This window comes from Syngnathus typhle, linkage group LG11, assembly GCF_033458585.1.
Source record: "Syngnathus typhle isolate RoL2023-S1 ecotype Sweden linkage group LG11, RoL_Styp_1.0, whole genome shotgun sequence".
NCBI classification, from domain to species: Eukaryota; Metazoa; Chordata; class Actinopteri; order Syngnathiformes; family Syngnathidae; genus Syngnathus; species Syngnathus typhle.
In genome coordinates, this window is record NC_083748.1 from 3,847,973 (window position 1) to 3,874,250 (window position 26,278).

Below are 26,278 nucleotides of genomic sequence, written 5' to 3' on the forward strand. Positions count from 1 at the left end.
CTGATACTCAGGAATATACGAAGATTCATTTAAGGCAACGGGGACATAAAACTACCGCTTGTGGCCCTCAAAGCGGTTGGTGCTAAGCTTGTTCCTGCAGGTCCGAGTCCTGCCTGTCGGATTCTCCCCCTCCCTCCTCCTCCTCCCCTCGCCACCGCTCGGCAAGGGTGACTGTCGGATGGTGCGGCTTTGAAATCACTGGTGGACAGATACTTGAGAGACTCCATTTGCGCAAGAACTTCTTTTTCCCTCCAGGGCCACTGCGTGTCTAATATTTAGACATGGTGAGCTTCCTGGATTCAAGGACTCTACTGCTACTCGCAGCCGCACAAGTGTGCTTATTAACCCTTGTCAGATGTCAGGCCAACAATCGTAAGTGCTCTTTACTTCTCTGACTCCTTCTTCCATCTCAATGTCGTTTTGTTGCACAAGGTGCGGAGCTTTTACACGCAAGTTGGAAAAAAGTTTGCAAGCTCAGGTGTGTGTGTGTGTTTGTGTGTGACTAATAGTTGTGTGGATCTTCTGGATAATAAGTGGGACAGTTCCCTTGGCGGCATGAAGACTTCATTTAATGAATAAAAAATGATAACTGACAAAAGCTGGAGCCAAATCTCAAAAGTTAGTTTTGACTTCCCCTGGGCGCCTTTCGTACTCTTCCACCTCCTCCTCCTCCTCTTCGGATGAACACCTGTGGGTGCTTTATGAGCACTGCCAGGCTCACAAAGCACCAAGTTTGTACACTCAAAAATAGATAGGAAATACTCCTTTGAACTTCCATACGTCAGTCATTTGAACAAGTGGTGATTAAAATGTTAAACTATTTATTTTTCAGATGGAAGGCAAATGACATCAGTTTATAACATTTTAATCATATGCAACCAATGTGCATGACAAATCTAGCGTTTTTTTTTTTTTTTTAAACATAAGTGGCACTTAATGTTCCATCATAATGAGTAAAATTAGCATAGTAGGCCCAAGTGGTCACCAACCTTTTTTTGTGTGCAAAAAAATCTTACATTTTTTAACTTATTGTAGCATTACGAGTACATTTTTGAATGAATATTTGAAAATTAAAAAAATGCTATATATTGTCATTAAAGTTAAATACAACTGAATTGTACTTAACAAATGTACTGAACTGATTCAAAAGTAGTTAAAATCTATCTATCCATCTCTCGATCAATATGAATCTATCTGTATCCATCCCTATCTCAAAGTCAAAGTAAAGTCTGCTTTATTGTCAATTTCTTCACGCCAAGAGATCGAACTTGCGTTTCCTACTATCCCACGGTGACAAGACATATTACATATTATAAATAGATCTATGTATCTATATCTATACACTATCTGCATCCATCCATCCATCTATGCATCCATCTATGCATCCATCCATCCATCCAAACCCACCCACCCATTAAATTCAGTGATTCTTTCGCATACCACTAGAGAAAGTCGATGTGCCAGACAGCCACTGACTTTGAGGTTGAGGAGGAGCTACTGAGCAAAAAGTGAAAGGTGGTCAGGCTCAAGGGCCTTTAGTGAAAAGTGATCACATTCCATTGCCGTCAGAGGGCATCCAGGCGGATTCGAGCTTGCCTTCTCTTTTTACGTAATGTTTGCATGAAAATATGAAATGAATGTCCTTCCATCAGTAATCACATAAATTGGCCCTTTAGTCCCTCTAAAGTCAAATTGAGTACTCGTGAGAGATTTAAGAGTGAAGGAGCGGCTCCAGGAATAATATTCCAGAAGCACGTTTTCCATCTGCTTTAAAGATTGCCCATAAAACGCGACAGTCGGCCTGCGTGCAAGTAGGAGATGGTCTGGGAAGAAATAGAGAAGACAGGGCCGTTTGTTATCTTCTAGAGAAGGACCCAATTCAAGGTGGATTTTCACCTAAAAATGGGTCAACGTAGAAGCCAGTTAGGTCTCAGGTTACCCTCATCAAAATAGAAGCCCCTGTCTTATAATACTTATTTTCTGACTGTTAACTAGGGTAAGAAAGTTTTGGCTGGAAAGTGGTAGTAAAGTCATCTGAGGAGGCTTGGGTCACTTTTTGACCCTTTCAGTGAGCCTGCTGTGCAAAAAAGCTCACTAGACAGCATAAGATGGAAAACAGCTCCTCAAGATGCACCTGGGAACACTTTGTGCTCCACGCACACACGTCTTCTCTTCTGGATAGAGAGGGACGTCTTTTTTGCATCATTATAGTGTCTTTTTAGACATTTAGGTGGACACGTGCTTTTGACAGCAAGTAAAAAGCTTTTTGCATGAAAGCTGAGCCCCCTCCCCATCACTCAACCCCTGGCACCAAGGTTGGCTCCTGCAAGGCAAAAGGTTAGTGAATTGCCAGCTCTGTCCACCCTTCCAGAAAGGCCACATTCATTCATGGTGCATGCTGGGGGTCTTTAAATCACCTCCACCTGAGAACGTTTCCAAAAGGTAAACACGGCTACTGTATTTGGAGAGTGTGTGTAGTGTGTGTGTGTGTTCTGTATACCCTCCCATGACTTGCATATGCAGTTAAAGCATCTGTCAGTGGAAAAATCAACTCCAGTGATAAAAAGGACAGACAAGTATGGAAGTAACCATGAGCAAGATCATTGTTGGGGAGGGGGTTGCTTTAATGTGCTTTAATGTACAGTAGCAGCATTGAGATGCATTGGATTCGTGTGCCAAGTTGACATCTGAATGCCAAGTCTGTTTCTCATGTCCAATAAATGTAAACCAGCCCAATATGGAACTTTTTTTTTTTTGCACATGGCCTCCAGCTCCTGTGCAGATTCTGCAAGGTTCAATCCTGTAGCATTACAGCGCCACCCAGTGGTTATGTCATGGGTTGGCTGAAAATTTTATGAAATTCCAGTTGTTAAAACCAGTGGTCCACAATTGACCCAATTTGGGGTGAATGTGTCTTTATGTAAGAGGTTATGTTAGGAGGTATTTTTATCTTACGTTTTTACAAAAGTTGTATGTCCAATTGTCCAAATATGCTATTTTTCAAGGGTATAATGCATATTAAGCATTTGAAGGGAATAAATGCTTTTGGGTGATCGTTATTTATTTAATTAATTATTTATGATTCGCTGTTGCCCTTAGGTTTTCTTTTTTATTTATTTATTCCGGGGCCATTAGCTGTGTCTTTTTGAATTGGTGCTGATAAGAAATATATGCACCTGTTTCTGTGAAATCCATCTAATGTTTTTACTTACTCTTATCACCCCCTCCACACGCGCCCTGACGCATGTGCCTTCTGGCCGGCGCAGAGGAGGATGCCCTTAGCTGCTTGCAGGACGGCCAACGCTATACCGACAAGGATGTATGGAAGCCCGAGCCGTGTCGCATCTGCGTGTGCGACACCGGGACCGTCCTGTGCGACGAAATAGTCTGCGAGGAGCTCAGAGGCTGCCCCAATCCTGAAATCCCATTCGGAGAGTGTTGCCCCATCTGCGCCGCTGACCCTTCGCCGCCCATTGGTTGTAATTTATTTATCTCAATCTTTTCATAAATAAATTACCCATCCATGTTGTTTACTTTGGGGCAAGACAAGAAGATGCTTTATATTCTGTTTGCCCACTCAAAGTAAAGACATGAAAGAGCAGATCTCACTGAAATGCTTCCTTAAAGTTTTTTTTCCACATGCTCACCTTGGCCCCACCTTGCCGGAATAATCTTTGCCTGGCGTAAAAAAAACAAAACATGTGGGAGCTATTAAAGGAAATAGCTCAAGTCAAGGAGACGCAGCTTCACAGTTCTCCTTCACATCCCTCATGCTCTCTGTGTGCTTTTGTGGGGGAAAACTGTGGCAGGCTGTCTACTAAGTCTTCATGAATGAGGTTTATATTTGAAGAAACAAAAAAAACTCCCTGAGGAAGCATGAGTGAAATCAAGTGCCTGACTGTTGATTGAATAAAATGCTTTTATAGTTTCAGTTCATTTTGCTGGCGTCGGGCAGAATCCGTGTACATTCCAAATAGTAACATTGCCATCACCAAAGAGAGCCAATGTTTTTTTTTTTGGTTTGTTTCACAAATATTTGTGAAAAAAAATGTGACAGGAGATCTCAACCCGATGCCAGCAATTTATGCTTGTTAACTGTGCAACAGCTTGGAGCAGTTTTAAATTGCAGTTTCTTATTAGAACTACAAATTTTCAAATTTGGCTAGTGTTAGCGCTAATTTTTGTTTTTGCTGACTGACTCTAGGATTTTTGAAGTCATCATGAAGACTGGCTTCTTTAATGTTTCAAAATGATTATACATTATTCATAATGTTTTTTTCCTTGATTAACCTCATATGTCAATAAACCAAATATATGGTAACGCGCTTTCTACCGTCGCCTGCTGCTCGGCGAACGGCACAAAACATCCGCTTTCTGCTTTAACGCTCTTTCGCCTAAGATGGAGAGTCAGCAACATCCAAATGGGCAACTAGGGATGCCAAAATATTACTTCTATGCAGGTTTTTCTTTCGAGTAGGGAGATTGAAATCCCTTAATAAGCGGTTAGCAGCAAGCCGACAGATGTTAAAGATGTGCTGGTTTTGTATTATTTGTTCAACTTTATGCTAATACTTTCTCTCGTCTACTGCAACGTCACAGGAACACCTGGAGTTAAGGTGAGCTTTGAAAAAAATTATACACATGCACTCAATGTAATTTATCTGTTCATCTATTGATTTTTTTTCCTTCGTTTTGTTTTGTCTTACAGGGCCAAAAAGGTGAACCCGGAGATATTACCGATGTAAGTAAACACCACTCAGTGATCTCCCTACCAAATTTAGGAGATTATATTTTATCCAATTGTTACAAGGTCCTTCCTCGTCGCCACCTGGAAATGCTTTGCCCCTCTGAGTGCATGCTACTTTGCAACGGAAAATATAAATGGAATTGTTTATCTTATCTTTGGTTTAAATAAGTTTTCCCTTCAGAGGTTAGCCATTAGCGCTAATGCCTTGACATGCAAAATGTGGAAAGTTATTCAAACTGCAAAGGATTGTTGAAGTGTTCATTGTTATGGTTCTATTTTTAATAATGGATATGTTTTAAAAATGTAACACTTACTTCAAGTTTTTTTTTTAGTCTCACTTCAACATGTTTTCCGTTTTAGTTAATTGCCCCACATGAATTGCTTCAGCATTTATACAGAGCCTTGACAAAAATTCTCTATTTACTAACCGATTTCTTAATTGTTCTTTTACAACACAGGTCGTAGGACCAAGAGGACTCCCTGGCCCAATGGTCTCAATCATTCATCCATTCATTCATTGCACACATAAAATGAGTGGTCTAACATGACTTGGTCACTCAGGGGCCACCAGGGGAGCAGGGACCACGTGGACCAAGAGGAGACAAGGGAGGGAAGGTCAGTTTGTTTTCTTTTATTTTTTTAATTGACTCAAGTGGTACAGCATGTTCCTCTTAAGATGGTATGGGCTGACAGAAAGGCGGCCTTTCATTCACTCGGGTCATTTGCATTAAGCAACACAAGAGGGCCTGTCGTGAGCTCGTAATGTAAACACGATTCCTTTCTTCGATCAATATGTTGTACATACACACACCAAACACATTTTACAGTACATTCTTGTGATTTGTCGACACATGCATCCTCGCCTAGTCTGGTCTGACCTCGTCAATCATCATCTGCCTCCTTGGACATGTCCTGAAAGTGAAAATTAACACATTTCATTTCAGTCATTAGTGAAATAATGAAATGAGTGGATAAACTAGATGAAATCAATTATTTTTGTTTTTGTCATTCTGGTTATTTGATGAATTGAGTCATTTTTTGTGCCCAGCGCAAGCCTAGCGCAAAATGTATTCTAACTAGAGTTTTGTTTCTTTGGTTGTTTTCGTAGACGGGCATTGGTAGAAAAGGTTGTTTGCGCTGTTGTGGGAGTGAAAAAACAACAACTGCTTCCCAGCCAATGAAAGCGGCTCCTCTCATTCCCTTTAAATTTAGCCCAGGAGAGGCGAACACTCATTGTCACTGTCACTTCAGTACTTATTATTAAACCTCTTACTAGCACAAAAAAATATAGTAAAGTAAATTATTTTTCTTTATTGGTTTCAGGGAACAGCCGGTCCCCGTGGCAGAGATGGCGAGCCTGGCACCCCTGGAAACCCTGGACCACCTGGACCACCGGGACCTAATGGGCCCCCCGGCCTTGGCGGAGTAAGTGTCACGAGACGCTTGTCGATGTTCAAAATTAGGTTACGTTGCCACCATAGGAACACAACTCCGTTGTAAACCAAGGACCCCAAAAACCGCATTAGCCAACGGCAACAACAATAAACAGACACAATTCAGTTGCTAAAAACTGTAAAAGATGTTACTGCATGCTTTGAATGGGAAAAAACAGCGCCATCTTGTGGACACAGAAATCTGTCCTTCACAGCATGTGGGAAAGGAAAACCAAACTTCCATTTGTTTAACTTTACAACTGAGAGAAAAATCACATTTGTTTTTTCTAGAATTTTGCTGCTCAAATGGCAGGTGGCTTCGACGAGAAGGCCGGCGGTGGCGCTCAGATGGGCGTGATGCAAGGACCCATGGTGAGCCAGCAATTTCTCCTTCTTTACCCTCAGCTTGGTTCCTTTTGCGAGGGCGCGTCAATATGTCACAAAACTCATTAAAAGAGAAAACCGAACAAGGAGCTTCACAAGATGGACACATCATCATCATCATAAGGGGGGAATTAAGCGATCAAGAAATGAGAGGAAAGCTGAAGATTTTCAACTAAAGAAGCTTATTCTACCTGGAATGGTTCTGGAAGATGGAATTAGAAGTTCAGGACCGGATCAGTGGCTTTACCTTGGCACCTTGGCACATTTAATTTAGAAAAAAAACAAAAAACACGCAGGACCCTGACAGTATGAAACAACAGTGCTACTGAGAACATCTTAAACACACATGCAGTATATGCATAAGTTCTAACCCGACAGAGCGCCATTGATAATTCTCAAGCCACGGTGGTGAAGGCTTCCCGCTCCCACTCAAAGGTGACTTTCATTCCTTCCAGAGGACCACTGTGTGTTTATTTAAATTTTTAGGAATTATTTTAAAGCTGAGCCAAGACGCTAAAAGACGTGTTTATAAGGGAATATGTTTGACTCGTAAAATATTTTCATTACTTTCATTCATTTTTTAGTGCTTGTCGTTAACATTCACGAACGGTTATTATAGAGCATCTGCTAAAGTCTCAAGGGGAAAAAAAGTTTGATTCTGCCTTTTTCTATTATTTTATAATTAGCAATAAAACACAATGCAGCTGTTTCTCCCAATAGACTCACATATTAGTGCTAAAATGGCGCCATCTACTGGTGGTTGTGCATCAGTAAAGTTGTTTCCAGTTTTACATTTTACAGTGGAGCAGCATCAGAACCTCCTTAACCCAGTGGAAAAAATGTCATTGACTCATGATGAGAACATACAAAGTCGACAGAGGAATGCTGGAGCCAAGATTCAAACCCAGAATTTCTGAATTGTGAGGCAGACGTGCTAACCACTTGCGCTTCTCATGTAAAAAACACTTAATTTCTTGTTTTTCCACCCAATGTGAGTGTTTGGCTCATCAGCTTGACAGAATGTGATTTTCTCTTGTGGGTGCGGTGGGGGTTTGAGATTGAGGCTGAGCTAAAGAGAAATGCGTCACAGGAATCTTCACCTGCTGCTGAGGGGAACAAGTAGCCTTGCGCTTGTCGGCCGTCCAAGTCATGCAGAGTTCAAACATGCACAACTGTCAACCATGGAGCTATGCAACCAGGGCGGATGACACTGTGGAATTTCAAATGACTTGTTTTTTTTTTTTACATGTGGGGGTGGTCTAGCCCGAGGCCTGAAAAGTTAAGGTGTTTAATAGCCAGCTTCAAATACTGTCACCATCAAAGGGGCCAAAAGTGCTCGCTCACATAGTGCACTTAAGTAGACATTCAGAAACTGGTGCTGAAAAAGGTAGAATTACTGGTCTAACTTCTGTAAGACCCTTTAAAGTCAAAGTACGTTTGAAGATAATTGGTGAAAAGCATTGAAAGCATGTACACAGACTCTACGTCATGATTTAAAAATTGCAAGTGTATCAAATGGAATTGTTCCAAATATATCGATAATCCAGATATGTATCAAATAGTCTTATTCGACAGATATTTGTATCTTTGAAGGAGACGTGATATTATAGTCGTGGCAAGATCATTTGCATGTATAATGACAACAAGATTGCTACATTGGAAAAATGCACATCCCTGGTTCAATGAATGGATTTGGACAATGATTCAGATGCCAACTTTTCACATTTTTTCGATCAAAATAGCCCCTCCCACATTTTACAGGAAGTTGAGCTACTTTGTTTACATAAGCATTAGCGGTGCCAGTTAGCCTGCAAATTCATACATGGGGAAAGAAAATGAATTCAAAACTGTTCATTCCTGATGATGTTGTTCTCTTTCCAGGGCCCAATGGGTCCCCGAGGACCACCTGGACCCACTGGATCTCCTGTAAGTATCCACTTGACAGTATAAACGTTCTAGTCACTACCTGTCACACACACACACCTGATAATTGAGTGTAACGCAACCAGGATGAACCATATGTTTACAAAGTGGCAGGTTCTGCCAGCTCCATTTTTTTTCTTTCACCTAAGAATTTATGTCTGGCGCCCCCCCCTCAGCCCTCTTCGTCTTCACCTTCTCGCCCTCACCTGAAGGCCTTGTAGGTTCCTCCCAGCCTGCAGAAGAAAAAGCATTAGGCAGGTCATGTCCACAAACGGGTCTCAACTTGAAGGATACGTGTCTAAACCTCCAGGTGCTTGCAGGAGAAAAAAAAAGCTCCTGTGTGTAGACTACAAACATTATTTGTGGATTTCAACCACTGCATTTAATTTATCATAATGAAAATGTGCCTATTTTTTGCATTTAAAATATGGATGCCGGGAGGCCCTATAATAGTCATACACAAACTTAATTGCTTTATTAGTACTATTACAGTATCAGACAATGCTGTATGTTAGCTCATAAAAACTTCGTATGCACTTCTACTTTGTTTTTTTAAATACCTTTATTGTTTCAGTTTTTTTAGAGAACAGCTTAATTTGTATTTTTTGCGCTTCCATTTTCACTTTTATTATTTTTGTTTTTTCCATATCATTATTATTATTATTTGGGGAGGTGACATTTTTAACAACTCTTGTATATTTGTGTAGGGCCCTCAAGGATTCCAAGGCAGCTCGGGAGAGGCTGGAGAGCCCGGACAATCTGTGAGTGTCATTCCCGCCTCCACACACTTTATACTACAGTATCTCTTTCAATACAAGACCTCACTATATATTACGGCCTGCATCATACAAAAACGTCCTATATCATGCTCAGCCAATTCAACATTCTGCTCAACTTGTGAGTGAAAACTGAGTGGCCACGTGCAGATTGTAACATCTGGGTTTTTTTTTTCTTTTATTGATTTATGCTAGTAGACAAAGTTTCACTCCCGCTAGCTTTTTGCTTCCTCCTCCCCTTTATTTACCCCAAATGAAGCTTCCAGAAATCACATGACCTTGGCCGCTTTTTTTCCCAATCCCTCAGCAGGTAGATTGAACCCGGGGGCTGCGCTAATCTTTCCCTGTGGTGTTTGGGATTATCTTGCTGCTCCCCCTTGACGGCGCATCATTATGTGTGATTAAAATCAATGCTCGCCAACTGGGAAAAGCTGGACGGGTGCACATTGAAATTGTTATTTTAGTCTCATACCTGTGGTTGTTTCCTCGATGTATACAGGGTCCCATGGGACCCCGCGGACCACCGGGACCTTCTGGAAAACCTGGAGATGATGTGAGTGTGTAAAAGTTGCAAATGAAAGGCAAAGAAATATGGAGATTTGAAAAGACTCATTTTCACTGAAGTCACTTTTTGTGAGGTTCTTGACACCAGCATGCAATCTTTTGTGCCACACGATGGCAGCATACACTCGATTTCACTATGTATCCACTAGCAATTCTCCAATAATTCTAATAGTGACCAGAAGCAGCACTGTACAAACGGCTCACAAGATTTATAGTTTTTCTCTCGATTATTTTATTTTATTTTTTACACTTTTGTTTGTGGTTTAGGGTGAAGCTGGAAAATCTGGAAAACCAGGCGAACGTGGACCTTCTGGACCTCAGGTGAGCGTGACATTACTTCACTGCAGATGGAGGCGTGACAGTCATTTTCAAACCCAAAATAATTTAATTTGCTTTTGAAATTCTTATGTTCTCTTTGTCCTCTTTTGTAGGGAGCTCGAGGTTTCCCCGGAACGCCTGGCCTGCCTGGCATCAAAGGACATCGAGTCAGTCAAGGCTCTTGCTCTTCTTCATGCTTTACAACTTTTTAGATTGTTTATTAATTATGTTTTCTCTGTTTGTGTAGGGGTACCCTGGTCTTGATGGTACAAAGGGAGAGACCGGTGCTGTTGGGTCGAAGGTATAAGATGGTCTATTATGCTTATTGATCCTTTAGGACCCCGTTATGTATTTGTGTAGTTGGTGGGGGGGGCGACATGAAAAGTCCATTTTATTTCTGATAAGGGTTTTCTAAAGGCAACTTTTATGGTAAGACCGACATATTTAAAAAATAAAGACGTGTGGTTTTCTTCTTCAATTTTGACTTTTTCTTAAACAAAATTGTCAATTTAATAGTGATGTCTTTTTCATCTAAAAGAAAATCTGACTCTTATCTTGGTTTATTACATTGATATGTTTTTTATTGGGCAAATTTCTTTGTTCTATAATAATAATAATACAATTTTAAATTAAGTTTTAACAAGACAGTGATGCTGACATTGATTTTCCTGTGTGCAGGGAGAATCTGGTGCTCCTGGAGAGAATGGAGCTCCCGGACCAATGGTATGTATGTTCACAACATTTCAAAGATTTTTAATGATTTTTTTTTTTTTTTTTAATGATTTTTAAGTTGCGGGCAAAAATTTACATTGTGACCAATTCACAGGGACCCCGAGGTCTGCCCGGAGAGAGAGGTCGTCCTGGACCCAGTGGGGTTGCTGTGAGTGCCTCAAATAATTCGGCAATCAATGTTATTGAACATGTCCTGACATTTATTTTGTTTATTTCAGGGTGCCCGCGGTAATGATGGTTTGCCCGGCCCTGCTGGTCCCCCGGTAGGTGTCCAATTATATAAATGACCTTTGTTCATCTTAAGTCTGACTTGCTACCTGCCTTATGAGCATCTAAAATGTTTTTGGCTTTTTTTTTGTTTCTTGTATAGGGTCCAGTCGGTCCTTCTGGAGCTCCGGGTTTCCCTGGCTCCCCTGGTGCAAAGGTCAGTCTCAAAGTTTCTGTGCATCTTCTTGTTTGTTGTCCCTGACAATCACACCTACAGACTATTTGGAGTGGTCCATTGGCTTCCCATCCATGTTTTTGGAATGTTAGGAAATTTATTTAGATACTATCAAAGGGCATTAAAACAAACTAAATTCCCTAACAATATTTAATCAAATAGATTGATAATAATAAAATAATTTCAAATAAAATGTAACTAAATCAAACTAATGAGCGAATCAATACTATCAAATGAATGAAATTTGATTTTAAAAAACAGAGTACAGTAAAATAATTTGTAAACATAATCCAATTAAGTCAATTAATTTTCCTTGAATAAAATGAAACAATATCAACAAAAATATACCAGATGCAATTAAAGCAAATAAAATACAGTTAAAATCAGTTAAATTAAATAATAATAAAGCAAATCATATGAAAAATCATAAAAGATCATTTCTAATACAATTTAATCAAATTTCAACACCATTTCAACAGTTTAAGAGAGGTCAGCAAAATTAATGACAGTAATGGGATGGAAAAGTTCCAGAAGCACATGTCAAAATTCTTTATAGAAAAACCTCTAAATGGCCTTCAGCTTATTCAGAGGAGACCTTCCTTCCATTGCAGCATTATCGGCCTTTCAAGATGCAATCTGTGTTTACATCAAATGCTACCCATAGAAATATACAAACACCAATTTGTTCTCACGGTTTTTATACTTCTTCTCAATCTAATACAAAGAGCAATCAGAAGCAACCTTTGCGAAGAAGAAAAGTCTTTTGTGAGTCTGGACATGAAATTGTGATTATGTTAAGGAAAGCTTGGTCATGCTTTGAAATGAGAGAAAGCTGCTCTGTATTGAAAAGGATTTTAAAAGCGGCAGTCCGAGTGGAAACTTGGAGCGAGGGTCCCGTCCTCCCCCCAACCTTCTCAGTTCTGATTTATTCATCCAGAATGTGCAGACGCTCCCGCTGAATTCTGGGTTGATTCGGGGGCCTCGACATTGATGCTCTGCCGTCTTCTTGGAATTCACAAATGGAAGATCTCTTTGGAAAATCTAGCAGTCATGCTGGCAACATGTCAGCAACCTTTTTATTTTCTATTCTGAGTGTCTCGAGGACTGTTGAAATCCTTGACAAGGGTGCCCTTAAAAAGTCCTTTTCAAAATGACGGCAACCTTAATTATCCTTCAATGTGACACTTTATGCGTGTCTGCTGCTCAGAGGTCTTAAAAATGCCACTTCTGAAAATGTTTTGTGGTGGCCACTGTTTTGACATTGGTAGACTAAATTTAAAAAAAAATACTAAATGAGTTGTACCACTACTCTACTACTCTTTTTGTCACATTTGATGACTGTACTAGACATGCAGCTAAACCCATTCAGTACTTGATGCATCACATTGAAGCACTAAATGGGCCCAAAACAAACAAAAGAATTTTTAGAAACTTGGCTGGATAAACCCAGACTAAGAATATCCCCCTCAAAGCTCTTCCTGACGTCAAAATGAGTCACATATTTTGTCTGGAATTTCCCATTTTTACTCTCCAGTGAACGCTATATGTGTATATAATACTCGAACGTGTGTTGTGATATCTGGCAAGTGTCCAATAAGGTTGAGGGGGCTTTTTACATCACGCCAACCATAAACTGGAGAATGCATCAAAAATTGAGCTGAATATAAAATAATAATTCGTAGGCTACAGTCCTAGTTCACTATCTCCAAATTCACCTATTCACTTTTTTAAACTGCCCACTGTTATTCTCTAAAATCCGCTAATTTGTGGATTTTGTGTTTGTGCTGGAACGCCACAAGATGGCGCTAAAGCCCTGTCAAAATAGGAACGAAATAGAAAAGCGATCAACTAAAAAAACTGTACTTAAATAATAATTATATTTAAATGTATAGCACACAAACTTAACTTATTTTACATAAATAAATGATTTCAAAATGTTAATAAAGAGGAAATGATTGATTTTAAAAGTTAAATACAACTGAACTGTACTTAGTGAGAAATTATTTCATGAACCACTAGAGGGAGCCCTCACTCAATAACATTTGCTTGTCTATCAGGGAGAAGCTGGTCCCACTGGTGCCCGTGGACCCGAGGGTGCACAGGGACCCCGTGGAGAGTCCGGCACACCTGGCTCATCTGGACCTTCTGGCGCTTCTGTGAGTGATTTGACGTGACATTCTATATCATTGTCCTTTATAATTAATGTGGGGAGGCTTACCTGTGCATTTTGTTCTTTTAAGGGAAACCCCGGTACTGATGGTATCCCTGGATCTAAAGGATCATCTGTAAGTTAAAAAAAAAAAAATCGGTCCTGTTCTCACTTGACAATTATTTTGACTCATATTCTTATAAAACTGGAAATAAAGGACTAAGACTGAGTATTTTGCTTGGAAGGGTGCTCCCGGTATCGCAGGTGCTCCCGGTTTCCCCGGACCTCGCGGGCCTCCCGGGCCTCAGGGAGCGACCGGACCTCTCGGGCCAAAAGGAACATCTGTACGTGATCACTGTGCATAATACAGCCACCAGAGATAGTAGCTTTCATCTGGAAAATACATGAACATTTACTTGAGAAATATTTGCAGATGACGGTCTGATTTTGGCCTGTTTTGTCCTTCAGGGAGATCCAGGTATCACAGGCTTCAAGGGAGAGGCTGGACCTAAAGGAGAATTTGTAAGTTTTATTTCAATTTTATTTTTTAAAATGGATACATTTTAATAGATACATAGTTTATTGTTTACAAATATTTTGTCTGAAAGAAAAAATAGCATTTATTTAAATTTTAGCAATTACCATTTATTTGAATGTTTCTATGTTTCCTGTACTGTAGTTAGTTCTAAAAATGGCGGGTCTTTGCAGGGACCAGCTGGAATCCAAGGAGCTCACGGTCCACAAGGAGAAGAGGGCAAGAGAGGACCAAGAGGTGAACCCGGTGGTGCTGGACCAATCGGACCTCCCGGGGAGAGAGTGAGTACCGTCAAATATATACAATCTGAAAGTTCTCCAGTTGTTTACAGCACAATCAAACCTGAGATTTCTTTTCTGTTGGCTATTTATTGTTATTTATGCACAGGCTGTAGCCATGTCTAAAAAATATTGCTTTGGCACCATCTGGTGGTATCTGGGTGTCAAGTACCTTGACAAAAATGAGGGGAGAAGCTTCATTTATTTAGGTCATGACTTTGCTGACATCTTGTGGCAATCTTTATGTACATGCAGTTACAAACCTTTTTGTATGACGCACAATATTTGTGAAGAGGCCAAATACGTATTTTTTTTAAAGGTCTTAGAAAATAAGTGTCCATCCACCCATTTATCCATAAGTGACTCTGTTTTGTTTGTAGGGCTCTCCTGGCAACCGCGGTTTCCCAGGTCAAGACGGTCTGGCAGGTCCCAAGGTGAGTCATGTCCTCTTTTTTCAAAAAGAGAGCAATTAAGATTGTGATTGCTACCACAAATGGAAATGTACTCTTATTAAAAAGCATTAGCGTTAGATAAGGAATGGGCGGTAGTACCCATAGAGTGCAACCCTGTCAACTTGCAATTGAAACATTTTTTCTATCATGCTTGCAAAATGTCATTTATGAGTCAGTGTTATCTCTTCTGATATGGGTGTAATTAAATTGTAATCCTCTGAACACCTTCACCTTCAAATATCAACTCCCAAAAAAAAATCAGCATCCAGTTTTTGCTGACACATCTGTAGCATAGCAGAAAGGCAATACATTTGAAAGCGTTCAAACATGTCCTACTATGTCACGGCCACCTGATGGAAGCATAGCTTCGAATCCGTCTCTACACCGGTGACCCAAATGTCTCACATGTCAACAGCAGAATCTCATTAAACATGATCTCCCAACACACAAATCTCATTTACGCTCAAATGAACCTGCCAGAATTTAATCTGCTCATCTTCGGCGGGTCAATGAAAGTCTTCACGCCATTAAAAGGAGAGCCTATCTACTCCTGTGGGCTTTTTGGGGGGTTGGAATGAAAGGCCTCTTTGTAAATGCTATTTCTTTATCTCTTCCTTTGTCTTTGTTAGGGTGCCCCCGGTGAGCGTGGACCCGCAGGTGCCAGTGGTCCCAAAGGTGCTGGCGGTGACCCGGGCCGTCCCGGAGAGTCCGGTCTGCCCGGTGCCAGAGTAAGTTCTATTGCATTGCATTACAGGAGAAATAAGAATCTGATGAGTATATTAAATATTGGAAAATATATTTTACAGGAAAATAAATAAATATTTTGGGGAATATGCAAATAAAGTACACATATACACAAATATCAAAATTAAATATAATATTTAATATAATATTTTTGAAAAATTAGGAAAGCTCACAAATAATTTTGAAAATATATTATAATATTTGAAATGTTTTTTAAAAAGCACATTATAATAAAACGTTACTATGCAAAATAATGTAAATAAATAATGAGTAAAAAGTGTGTATTTGACATTTCTTTGTATTCATCTACAAAGTAATTATGTCTGCATTTGTTTGGATGCAAAGACATGTACTCTTGACATTAAATACGATATTAACAATAATTAGATTTTGAAGCTGTCTGGATTATTACCGTGGTTTATCAGTAAACCGTAAAGTGTTTCATCCTTAATCAGAACAAATTCCACTACGTTCAGCTCATTTATATATTTTCAATTTTTTGCTGTAGTAACTTATTCATCAGGCAATCTAGCAGAAGATTCAATTCCCTCAATGGGCGTGTGCAACTCATCTGTATGCAAATGATCTGTTTTTGTTGATTGTGTGTCCATGTGCTCTGGCAGGGTCTTACTGGACGTCCCGGTGATGCCGGTCCCCAAGGCAAAGTTGGACCTTCTGTGAGTGCCTTCCATCCAATTAGATGACTGCTGTCAATCAAAAAAAAAAAAAGACCATCAGGGGCTGTGATGTGATTTAGCATCCTAACAGCCACCGAGATGCTTTTTAGTAATTGAGCACTCCACACTTAATGACTTATCCAATCATTACCCACCAGCTCAGCAGTCACAATGTGTCAATTGGACATTTTAATATTCTTCACTTCATGGCTTGCGCGTTTGTTTTGGGGGATGAATTACTCCATTGAATATTAACAACTTTTCCATTTTATTACTTACAAGTGCTGCATAGCTACAAATGACTTTTTGGACTGCGCAGGGAGCTCCTGGTGAAGACGGCCGACCAGGACCCCCTGGCCCACAGGGCGCCCGTGGGCAGCCTGGCGTCATGGGATTCCCCGGACCCAAAGGAGCAACTGTAAGTGAACGACTATACACATTTTTTTTTTTGTTGATCAGTTCTCACGTTTGCATTGGGTCTCTGTGGTTTGTTTTATAGGGCGAGCCTGGCAAATCTGGCGAGAAGGGATTGCTTGGAGCTCATGGCCTGAGAGTAAGTGGAGCAATCATCGACAACAAAACATGGAACACACATGTTGACAATGTACTCTTTTCTTCTCCTCAGGGTCTGCCTGGTAAAGATGGTGAAACTGGCGCCGCCGGACCCCCCGGCCCTGCTGTACGTATCATTTAAAGTTTTATAAACAGCTAAGGGACTTTTGCAAAGTGTATTTTATAGCAGGAGTTGATTTTAGTTTATTTATTTGTTATTTTTTTACATTTAATTTTAGGGTCCCGCTGGCGAGAGAGGAGAACAAGGGCAGCCTGGTCCCTCTGGTTTCCAGGTGAAAGTCTCACTTATGCACTCATTTGCATAAAATGTACATAATTAAAAAATAAAAAATAAAAATAAATAAACTGTCATATATATTTAAAATAACTTTTATTATAATGTATTGTCCATTAATCAGTATGTATTATTTCGGTCATATTTATTGCAACATATACGTATGTAAATGAAATATGCTCACACACGCGATGATGGTGCTGTTGCTTGGACACAGGGTCTTCCCGGTCCCCCTGGTCCCCCCGGTGAGGGAGGAAAGCCTGGAGATCAGGTACGTGCGTTCTGAGTAGTCAGTCAATCATGACCGGCATTCAGCTGCCAGCCACTTAGGAGCTTGAGGACAATCTTATTCAGTCCTAAAAGAGGTTTAGCAAATGATGTTTTTTTTTGCTCCAAGTCAGCCTATCATGAGGTGTAGTACTGTGTTTTTGACCTATGGCTAAGAAAAAATATTGATTTTGTTAACTGATACAAGATGGCTAAGGTAGCTCAGTCCAATATTTTTTTATTTTTTGAATTTTCATTGTGTATTCTTGAAGTACATATTCTTGAAAGATCTTGGTCGTTTTTGCTACCATCATGAAAATCATTCAGTTAAATATTATTATATTTTCTTTTTGATTGTACAAATCAAACATTTAAAAAAAAATTGCATTGACTCTCTGAGGCCCGATTCTTGTGTCATCACGTGTCACTTTCTCACTCCCACGTCAGGGTGTTCCAGGAGAAGGCGGAGCTGCCGGTGCCACTGGACCCAGGGTACGTTGAGACGATCCATGCATCTACTTGTCTGTGCATGTGTGTTTAATTGATTCATTAACTCAGTGATTTTCAATTCTTTTAAACCCAGCCTCAACTTCTAAAAATGAATATATGATGTTAGTATTGTGAAATATAACTGACAGAGGTTAACATTTCTCGCTTTCATTTCATTAATGTTTGCGGATAATTTCAACAATTATTATAGTAATTAGTCATTACCGATCGATTTGTGTTGATATTCAGGGAGAGCGAGGCTTCCCCGGAGAGAGAGGAGCTGCCGGTCCTCAGGGTCTGCAGGGACCTCGAGGTCTGCCCGGAACCCCTGGAACTGACGGACCCAAGGTGAGTCATTATGACTCATAAATGCAACACACGTCACCCCTCCGTTTATTACATCTAAAATCAATAGCTGCCTGCTGTTTTTTCTGTCTGGCTGCTTTTCCCCAAATGGCGACTGTGATAAGACTTCACAGCATTCACCATCAAACAATTATTAGTTAAGTACAAATAATCAGCTGTGTGTTTCCAAATCAGCCACAGGCACATTTAAGGCATATTAGTTGCTGCTACATTGATGAAGCGGATGCTGTTGTCACACGCTCGGTTATCCGGCGTGATTTCCTTGTTTGAATGTAAGCATAATCAAATGCTGGCAAATAAATTGTACGGCTACAAATAAAATATTAAAATACATAAAATAGATTTGATAAATGGTCGTCTTCTGAGATCGATTCACGTCTGACATCCCGTCTCGTTGTTTAGGGAGCCATCGGACCCGCTGGAGGCGCCGGAGCGCAGGGACCTCCCGGTCTACAGGGTATGCCCGGAGAGAGAGGGGGCTCCGGTATTCCCGGACCTAAAGGAGACAGAGTAAGGATGTGTCCCAACATTTTTGTCTCAGATATGTTTACACACAAATTGTTGATAATAAAATGTGGGTTCCAATAGGGTGACATTGGAGAGAAAGGACCTGAAGGTGCACCTGGAAAAGATGGCGGCAGGGTGAGTTTTGAATGCTGGAAAAAAAAAAAGGGCTCTTTTTTCATAGATAGGGCACGTGCGCTCAGACGTAAAAACTGGCCCACCTTGATTTTTGTGCTGGTACAAACCTAATTTAGTGTGTTTTGGAAGTTGTCAGCACCTGATAATTTGGTGGCTAAAATTTAAACATGCTGATAGCAGGCCTAACTTGTGGCGCTGGTGGTGAAATCTGAATTGTGCTGAGTTTTATTGAGGTGCAAACAGACAGATTCTGCACTCTGGGCACATTTGAAATACTTTTGTACACTTGTTTATCTCACATTACTCCATCAGTAACAACAGAAATGCCCCTTGGTTAAACATAGGATTTCCTTTTCAGGGTCTTACTGGTCCCATTGGTCCTCCTGGTCCTGGCGGTCCCAATGGTGAAAAGGTAAATTTGCTTTTTCCTCATACACACAATTCATCTTGAAATACACACAGGTGACATTTCTTTACTGTTTTCTCCCTTCAGGGTGAATCCGGTCCTGCTGGTCCTTCCGGAGCTCCTGGTACCCGTGGTGCCCCTGTAGGTTTTCCCCCATTAAGCCTACCAAATGAATGCAAAATGTCACAATTGTACATTCACACATTTACCACTCTGTTCTCCAAAAGGGTGACAGAGGTGAGACTGGACCTCCTGGGCCTGTTGGATTTGCTGGACCCCCTGTAAGTAACAGAAAGACGATCATGATGCTGGCATGGCTAATTAGCGAGTATATGTCAGGATGACGCACAACGTCGTCTTGTGATTTGTTTATAGCTATCGCAGTGTATCACCACATGCACTCAAAATAGAAACGTGACAAAAACAGTCTCCTACTGTCAATTGCACTTGTAAAGGAGTCAGCTTAAAAATTTCAAGTTGCTAAATTTCCTTAATTCTACTCTAAACTTGAAAACAAATTCCTTAAAAATTCCCTACTCATTTCTCAATGACATGAAATAATTATTAAAATAATAAAAATGTTAGTACAAAATTAATCCAAATTGATTATTTTCAATTAGTTCATCTTTGATAAATGTTGGATCAAAAATGTAATTTCCAATATTGGAACATATGAACAAATGTCCGTTTTGCCATCTCAGCATTTCTGTTGAAAATAAAATCAACAAATAATAACTGAACACTAACACATAGCACTAGTCCCCCAGTTAGCCATCCTGGGCTAACGTTATGGCATCCAAGTGACTCAAGCGTTCATGTCTCTCCTCAAGGGCTCTGACGGACAACCTGGACTTAAGGGAGAGATGGGAGAGTCTGGCCAGAAGGGTGACGCCGGCGCACCAGGACCACAAGGACCATCTGGTTCTCCCGGGCCAGCCGTGAGTCACTCTACTACAGATTATTATTATTATTGTTATTATTATTATTTATTGCATGGAATTAATTGTCATGAGGCAATTGAGGTCAAATAGAATACACACCACGAAATTAACACTAAGGTACAGCGTGGTTCTTTTCCAGGGCCCCACTGGTGTTTCTGGACCAAAAGGTGCCCGTGGAGCTCAGGGACCTCCCGTAAGTGACCTCACAACACCGCAGAAATGTCGCCATCACTTCTAGTAAATGTCTGTGGGATGGGTTTTTATTCCCTCGCTCTCTTTCAGGGTGCTACCGGTTTCCCTGGAGCCGCCGGAAGAGTCGGACCTCCCGGTCCCAATGTAAGTCGCTTAGTCGCCCAATGATTACTGACACTGTACTGTACATGCACATCACAAGAAACGACAATATACATTAGTTATATACAAAATGTGATTGGATACTTTCCAGGGCAATCCTGGACCTGCTGGTCCCGCCGGCTCCCCGGGCAAAGACGGCCCCAAGGGTGTGAGGGGAGACGGTGGCCCCCCTGGCAGACAGGGCGATGCTGGACTCCGTGGTACTGCCGGGGCTCCTGGAGAGAAGGGAGACCCTGGAGAGGATGGCCCCCCTGTAAGTGGCATCCTTTTTTAGCACTATGCAAGACTGGCGTGGCGGGGAACATTTTTTTAGACGATGATGTGTACGTTCCAAGTTTAAAGTGGCATTGTCTGTCAGGCCGCAGAGACATTTTCATCCATTAATACAGCCAGCTGTCATTGAGCGTAATAGCAGGGACGTCTTACTGACAGATTGATGGCAGGCCTCATGGCTTTTACCTTCCACACACACATGTACACATACACAATCGCAGATGACAAGACCTGTCTCGAAAATACCATCTGACAAATGATGACGCACTCAACATGATGGGCCCCTGCTGTCTGCTACATACGTGTGAATGCAAATCATCATCATTGTTGCTTATGATTTGACGTTTAATAGCGTCCCCGTTTCCTCTATCCCAGGGTGCTCTCGGTCCCTCTGGCCCTCAAGGTTTGGCCGGCCAGCGTGGTATCGTGGGTCTGCCTGGACAGCGTGGCGAGAGAGGTTTCCCCGGCCTGCCCGGACCCTCTGTGAGTACCTAAACATTCAGTATAACAAAAGATTAATTTCACCATGAGTTTTAGCTTTGGTCTGTCACCCTTATAGCACGAAAAAAAAAGGTAGTGGATTTCAGTATTATTTTCGTAACGACATCACTATAAAATATTTTTTTGTATAAAAAAAAAATTAATTTCTGAATGAAATTAAGGAAATTATTTTTTTGTCTTTTGTGTTCTTTGTTGTCAATTATGTCACACTTTGGGATAGTTAGATCCGTTGTAGGAAGCGCCAAATCGCTTTAGTGTTATCAGTATTTCTAGCAATCAAATAAAAGTCTCTAATGTCGTCAAACATATAAAATTAAATGCTATCTTCATAAAACTCGTATAGATTTAAATGATGCAAATGGGCCCGCCGGTTTACAGCAGCTCAGATTTATCATCGACTGTAGTTAAAAAAGAAAAAAGACAGCAATGGAAGGTCTTTTGACGGATTCAAATTTAATCAAATCAAAATGGAGGAAGGATGAAACATGTCCGTACTACTTGCAGATGGAAGCAGTCCTTTAAATTTAGACCGTTTGGAATTCATTCTAAAAAAATACATCAAGCAAAGTTCATTTTGAGCCACCTTCTTAAAAATAGCATCGGCTCACTTGTTTTTATCAGTTGCCGAGTTCCAAATGCTAATTATTAGGGGTGTAAATCGCGGGTTTTGTCACGATACGATATAATATCGATATAAAGAACTACGATACGATATTTGCCGATATCTTAAAGCCTGCTGCGATTCATTCACGATATATCGCGATATAGTGCTCTACGATCGATTTTTTTTTTATAAAAAATATAGAACAATATCCTGATTTATAACAATTCATACGCAAAATCAACAAGGTACTGCAAACTCTTTATTTAGGAAATTACAAGAGTATTGTAGTATACAAATTGCTTACTTTAACACTGAACTTTGATGTCGTGTTTTTTTCTTTAAATGTGCGGCGAGATTTGTGCTCCCTGAATATTTGATCACCGCATGGCAGGATTTACAAACTGCACGTGTCTTGTCCGTTGAGCCATCTTTTCTTTGGAATCCAAAGTGCTTCCAAACGAATGACTTGAAGCCTAAAGGGGAGCCAATTTCCTCGTCTTTTTGGACACTAGCCATAGCACCAGCCCAGGAGCCGCGTACTAGTTGTCGACTCCCCTTTCACGTGCAGCAACGCCGCGCACTGCTCCCTGCTCCCAGAAAGAGGAAGCAAGCAACAATGAACTGGATTTCAAAATAAAGTCGCGTCTAATGTCCGAGGTCAAACACGGCGATATAAATCGATGTTTACCTTTAGCATCGATGCCAATAAATCGTAGAGCATTATATCGATTAATCGATGTGTATCGATGTATCGTTACACCCCTACTAATTATATTTCTTGCGATAAGTCACGACGTGACATTTTACACACGATTGTGACTCAAAACTCCATCCACGGGGGCTTTTATCAGCTTGACATACACGGACGCTGATGACTCACTTCCAACTCTTCTTCCTCTCAGGGTGAACCTGGAAAGCAAGGATCTCCCGGCGGCAGCGGAGACCGAGGACCCCCCGGACCTGTCGGACCGCCCGGACTCACCGGACCTGCAGGAGAGCCAGGCAGAGAGGTCAGTGAAAGGCCAAGAGCACAGCGGTCTGGGCAGAGGCCATTAATTTGCTTGTCACGTGTATACGACATGCGTTTACTACTTGAGCTCCTCAAGCACAGAGGAACAGGTGTTTGTTTGTTTTTTAAAATTAAAATTATTTCAATGTGGGTGTCTACATCACTGAATGTAAATACAACTATGTGTACATTGATCAATTGCTCATGTGACAGGGCAACCCTGGATCTGACGGACCTCCTGGTAGAGATGGTTCTGCTGGAATCAAGGTGAAACTTCCCATCTCAATTGTGCTCACTGTTGTTAGCAACTGTATATAATCACAACTAGTACAATTGTTGAAACCTTTTTTTTTTGCTTCAGGGTGACCGCGGTAGCACCGGTCCCGCTGGCGCTCCTGGTGCTCCAGGCGCCCCAGGCTCCACAGGCTCGGTCGGTCCCACCGGTAAACAGGGAGACAGAGGAGAAGCTGTGAGTGCAAGCAAGCATTTGTGTTAATGTCAAGTTCCTGGCTGACTATCATGCAACTCACTGCAATTATTCTTTCTGTCCCTATTACTTAGGGTGCACAAGGACCCGCCGGATCACCGGGACCTGCCGGTGCCCGAGGAATGCCAGTACGTAACTCTAAGATGAAAATTTCTACCGCTATTTTCTCAAGTAATGCACATGAGATACTCAGAAAAATAACAAAATTAAATCATTTCTTATTGTCAAATTTATTCCAACTGCTCCTTTGACTTAGTCACTCATTTGACTCTTTGTTCATAGGGACCCCAAGGACCTCGTGGTGATAAGGGCGAAGGCGGAGAGTCTGGCGAAAGAGGACAGAAGGGACACCGAGGCTTCACTGGTCTGCAGGGACTGCCTGGACCTCCGGTAAGCAGCCATGATTGCCTTCTCTAAAAAGTTTTTATTTGAGTAAGGCATTAAAAATCCATGTGCTTCTCTTTTCTAGGGTCAATCTGGAGACCAAGGTGCTACTGGACCTGCTGGACCATCAGGACAAAGAGTGAGGGGACAAACATTTCTCCCATGAAACTAATTTGTTACAGTGGCTTAAAATCTGTTGCTTTGAATTCAGGGACCACCCGGACCTACAGGGCCCAGTGGAAAGGAAGGTTCAAACGGTATGCCCGGACCTATCGGACCCCCCGGACCCCGCGGTCGCGGTGGAGAGACAGGTCCTTCAGTGAGTACGACTGGGAGGGAGCACAATGAACTAACTAAAAAAGATGTAGAAAATGAACGCGTTTTTTTGTCTGTCAGGGTCCTCCTGGAAACCCCGGCCCTCCCGGTCTTCCCGGACCCCCCGGCCCAGGTATTGACATGTCAGCCTTTGCCGGCCTGGGTCACACGGAGAAGGGTCCCGATCCTCTCAGGTACATGAGAGCCGACCAGGCCTCCGGAAACCTGCGTCAACACGACGCTGAGGTGGACGCCACGCTCAAGTCCCTCAACAACCAGATCGAGAACATCCGTAGTCCCGAGGGCTCCAAGAAGAACCCAGCTCGCACCTGTAGGGACCTCAAGCTCTGCCATCCTGACTGGAAGAGCGGTAAGTGGTGACTATTACTTCACACTGTAGTTCGCGAATACAAAAAAATAACATTGGAAAACCTTTTTGTTCTTGAAATAAAATAAAACCAAGAGAGCTCAATTTTATTCTGCCTCTTGTTTATTATGGATGTAATTCCACTGTGCACCGTTAGATGGCAGTGTGCTACTTTGCCACTGTGTAAATTTGAAAGAAGAAGAAAGCAAAGAAGCATAGTTTTTGCTTAAGCTTATTGAATGTCTCATCCTCTTTAATCCTGCCTGTCACACTTACAGAAAGTTTAGACTGAAGTTAAATTTCTCATGTATACGTTGTCCTCCCCGTGGGCCCGCAGGAGATTACTGGATCGACCCCAACCAGGGCTGCACCGTAGACGCCATCAAGGTCTTCTGCAACATGGAGACAGGCGAGTCCTGCGTCCGCTCCAAACCATCCAGCATCCCGCGCAAGAACTGGTGGTCCAGCAAGGGCAAGGACCGTAAGCACGTATGGTTCGGAGAGACCATGAACGGAGGATTCCATGTAAGTGCACTTTTCAACTATTTTATCTTACTATCATTGCTCAAATCTCACATTCGCTTCTATCCAGTTCAGCTATGGCGACGACAACCTGGCGCCTAACACGGCTGCCATCCAGATGACTTTCCTGCGCCTGCTGTCCACCGAAGCGTCGCAGAACGTCACGTACCACTGTAAGAACAGCGTGGCCTACATGGACGCAGCCGCCGGCAACCTGAAGAAGGCCGTGCTCCTGCAGGGCTCCAACGATGTTGAGATCCGCGCCGAGGGCAACAGCCGCTTCACCTACAGCGTCATGGAGGACGGCTGCACGGTAGGAAATTGACATGTTTTCATTTTACAAAGTTTGGCCGCTATGGAAGCTTGACGGCTTTGCGTTGTGCCCGCCCGTGCAGAGACACACAGGCAAGTGGGGCAAGACGGTCATGGAGTACCGGTCGCAGAAGACTTCCCGTCTTCCCATCGTGGACATCGCCCCCATGGACATTGGTGGCGCTGATCAGGAGTTTGGAGTGGAAGTGGGTGCCGTGTGCTTCTTGTAAGAACCAAGAAGATGCAGGAGGAGGGAAAAAAAATCCAAATAAATGAAAGTGGAGCACAAGGAGAGAAATCAAGACACTTTTTCTTTCTTTTTTTTTTTTTAAATAAATGGGACTTCTTTTTCTAAGTTAAAAAAAAAAGTACCCCCCCTCGCCCCCACTAAATTGAACTTACCACGTAGGATGTTCCAGCACTGAATGGCAGCAACCAACAGCAGCAACTCACCTTCAGAGCTTCATGTGTCCGTTTTATTTATTTATTGTTTGGGCTCTGTGTGTTGCTTTAAGTCAATAAAAAGAAGCCCACTTACACATGTCGCTTAAAAAAAAAAGAAAATCATATCAGCAGGTCATTCTCAGATTGACCATTACTTTGTATTCTTACAATGGTGCTATACTTCCATACTAGTTTATTCCAAACAAATGATGTGTGTGCACGCATATATAAACATATAGCATTTCCTTTGCTGACCAAGTGCCTTCGCTTCGCAATTCATTTTTTGAACACACCCAACTCAAACGTTGTCTTTTGTTTTCCAATTGTAAAGCTACCTCACTAAAAACACATTACAAAAATTGACTAAATGTTTGTTTACAGCCCCCCCCAAAAAACTAAAATAAAAGGTGAGATGCTCATTCCCCTCACGAGATGTGACTTGACATTTTTTTAAAGCTCACGTGCATGCGTGAGGTTGTGTATATTTTTTATTATTGATAATAATAAAAATGATAATAGCATTCTTATATTGAAATGATCATGACTTTTTTTGTCAATGTAAAATGGGAAATAAAAGACACAACCAAAAGGTGA

General features: G+C 41.5%; 1 protein-coding gene across 2 annotated transcripts; it reads left to right on the forward strand.

Annotated features, from left to right (window-relative positions):
- Positions 1 to 26,278, forward strand: col2a1b (collagen, type II, alpha 1b). 2 transcript variants are annotated; one of them, XM_061291738.1, is made up of 54 exons: positions 1 to 372; positions 3,267 to 3,476; positions 4,600 to 4,616; positions 4,709 to 4,741; positions 5,206 to 5,238; positions 5,309 to 5,362; positions 6,071 to 6,172; positions 6,472 to 6,552; positions 8,446 to 8,490; positions 9,195 to 9,248; positions 9,763 to 9,816; positions 10,095 to 10,148; positions 10,259 to 10,312; positions 10,393 to 10,446; positions 10,824 to 10,868; positions 10,972 to 11,025; positions 11,096 to 11,140; positions 11,248 to 11,301; positions 13,377 to 13,475; positions 13,560 to 13,604; positions 13,714 to 13,812; positions 13,937 to 13,990; positions 14,177 to 14,284; positions 14,662 to 14,715; positions 15,363 to 15,461; positions 16,101 to 16,154; positions 16,474 to 16,572; positions 16,654 to 16,707; positions 16,780 to 16,833; positions 16,946 to 16,999; positions 17,219 to 17,272; positions 17,716 to 17,760; positions 18,007 to 18,105; positions 18,526 to 18,633; positions 18,712 to 18,765; positions 19,124 to 19,177; positions 19,259 to 19,312; positions 19,399 to 19,452; positions 20,002 to 20,109; positions 20,252 to 20,305; positions 20,395 to 20,448; positions 20,558 to 20,719; positions 21,115 to 21,222; positions 22,747 to 22,854; positions 23,067 to 23,120; positions 23,215 to 23,322; positions 23,415 to 23,468; positions 23,623 to 23,730; positions 23,810 to 23,863; positions 23,936 to 24,043; positions 24,121 to 24,409; positions 24,744 to 24,931; positions 24,999 to 25,241; positions 25,324 to 26,278. In XM_061291738.1, the coding sequence occupies exons 1-54, from the start codon at positions 282 to 284 to the stop codon at positions 25,468 to 25,470; spliced, it is 4,476 nt and encodes a 1,491-aa protein (XP_061147722.1). In that variant the 5' UTR covers positions 1 to 281; the 3' UTR covers positions 25,471 to 26,278. The 2 variants fall into 2 exon arrangements, with proteins under 2 accessions (XP_061147722.1, XP_061147723.1); XM_061291739.1 differs by lacking the exon at positions 3,267 to 3,476.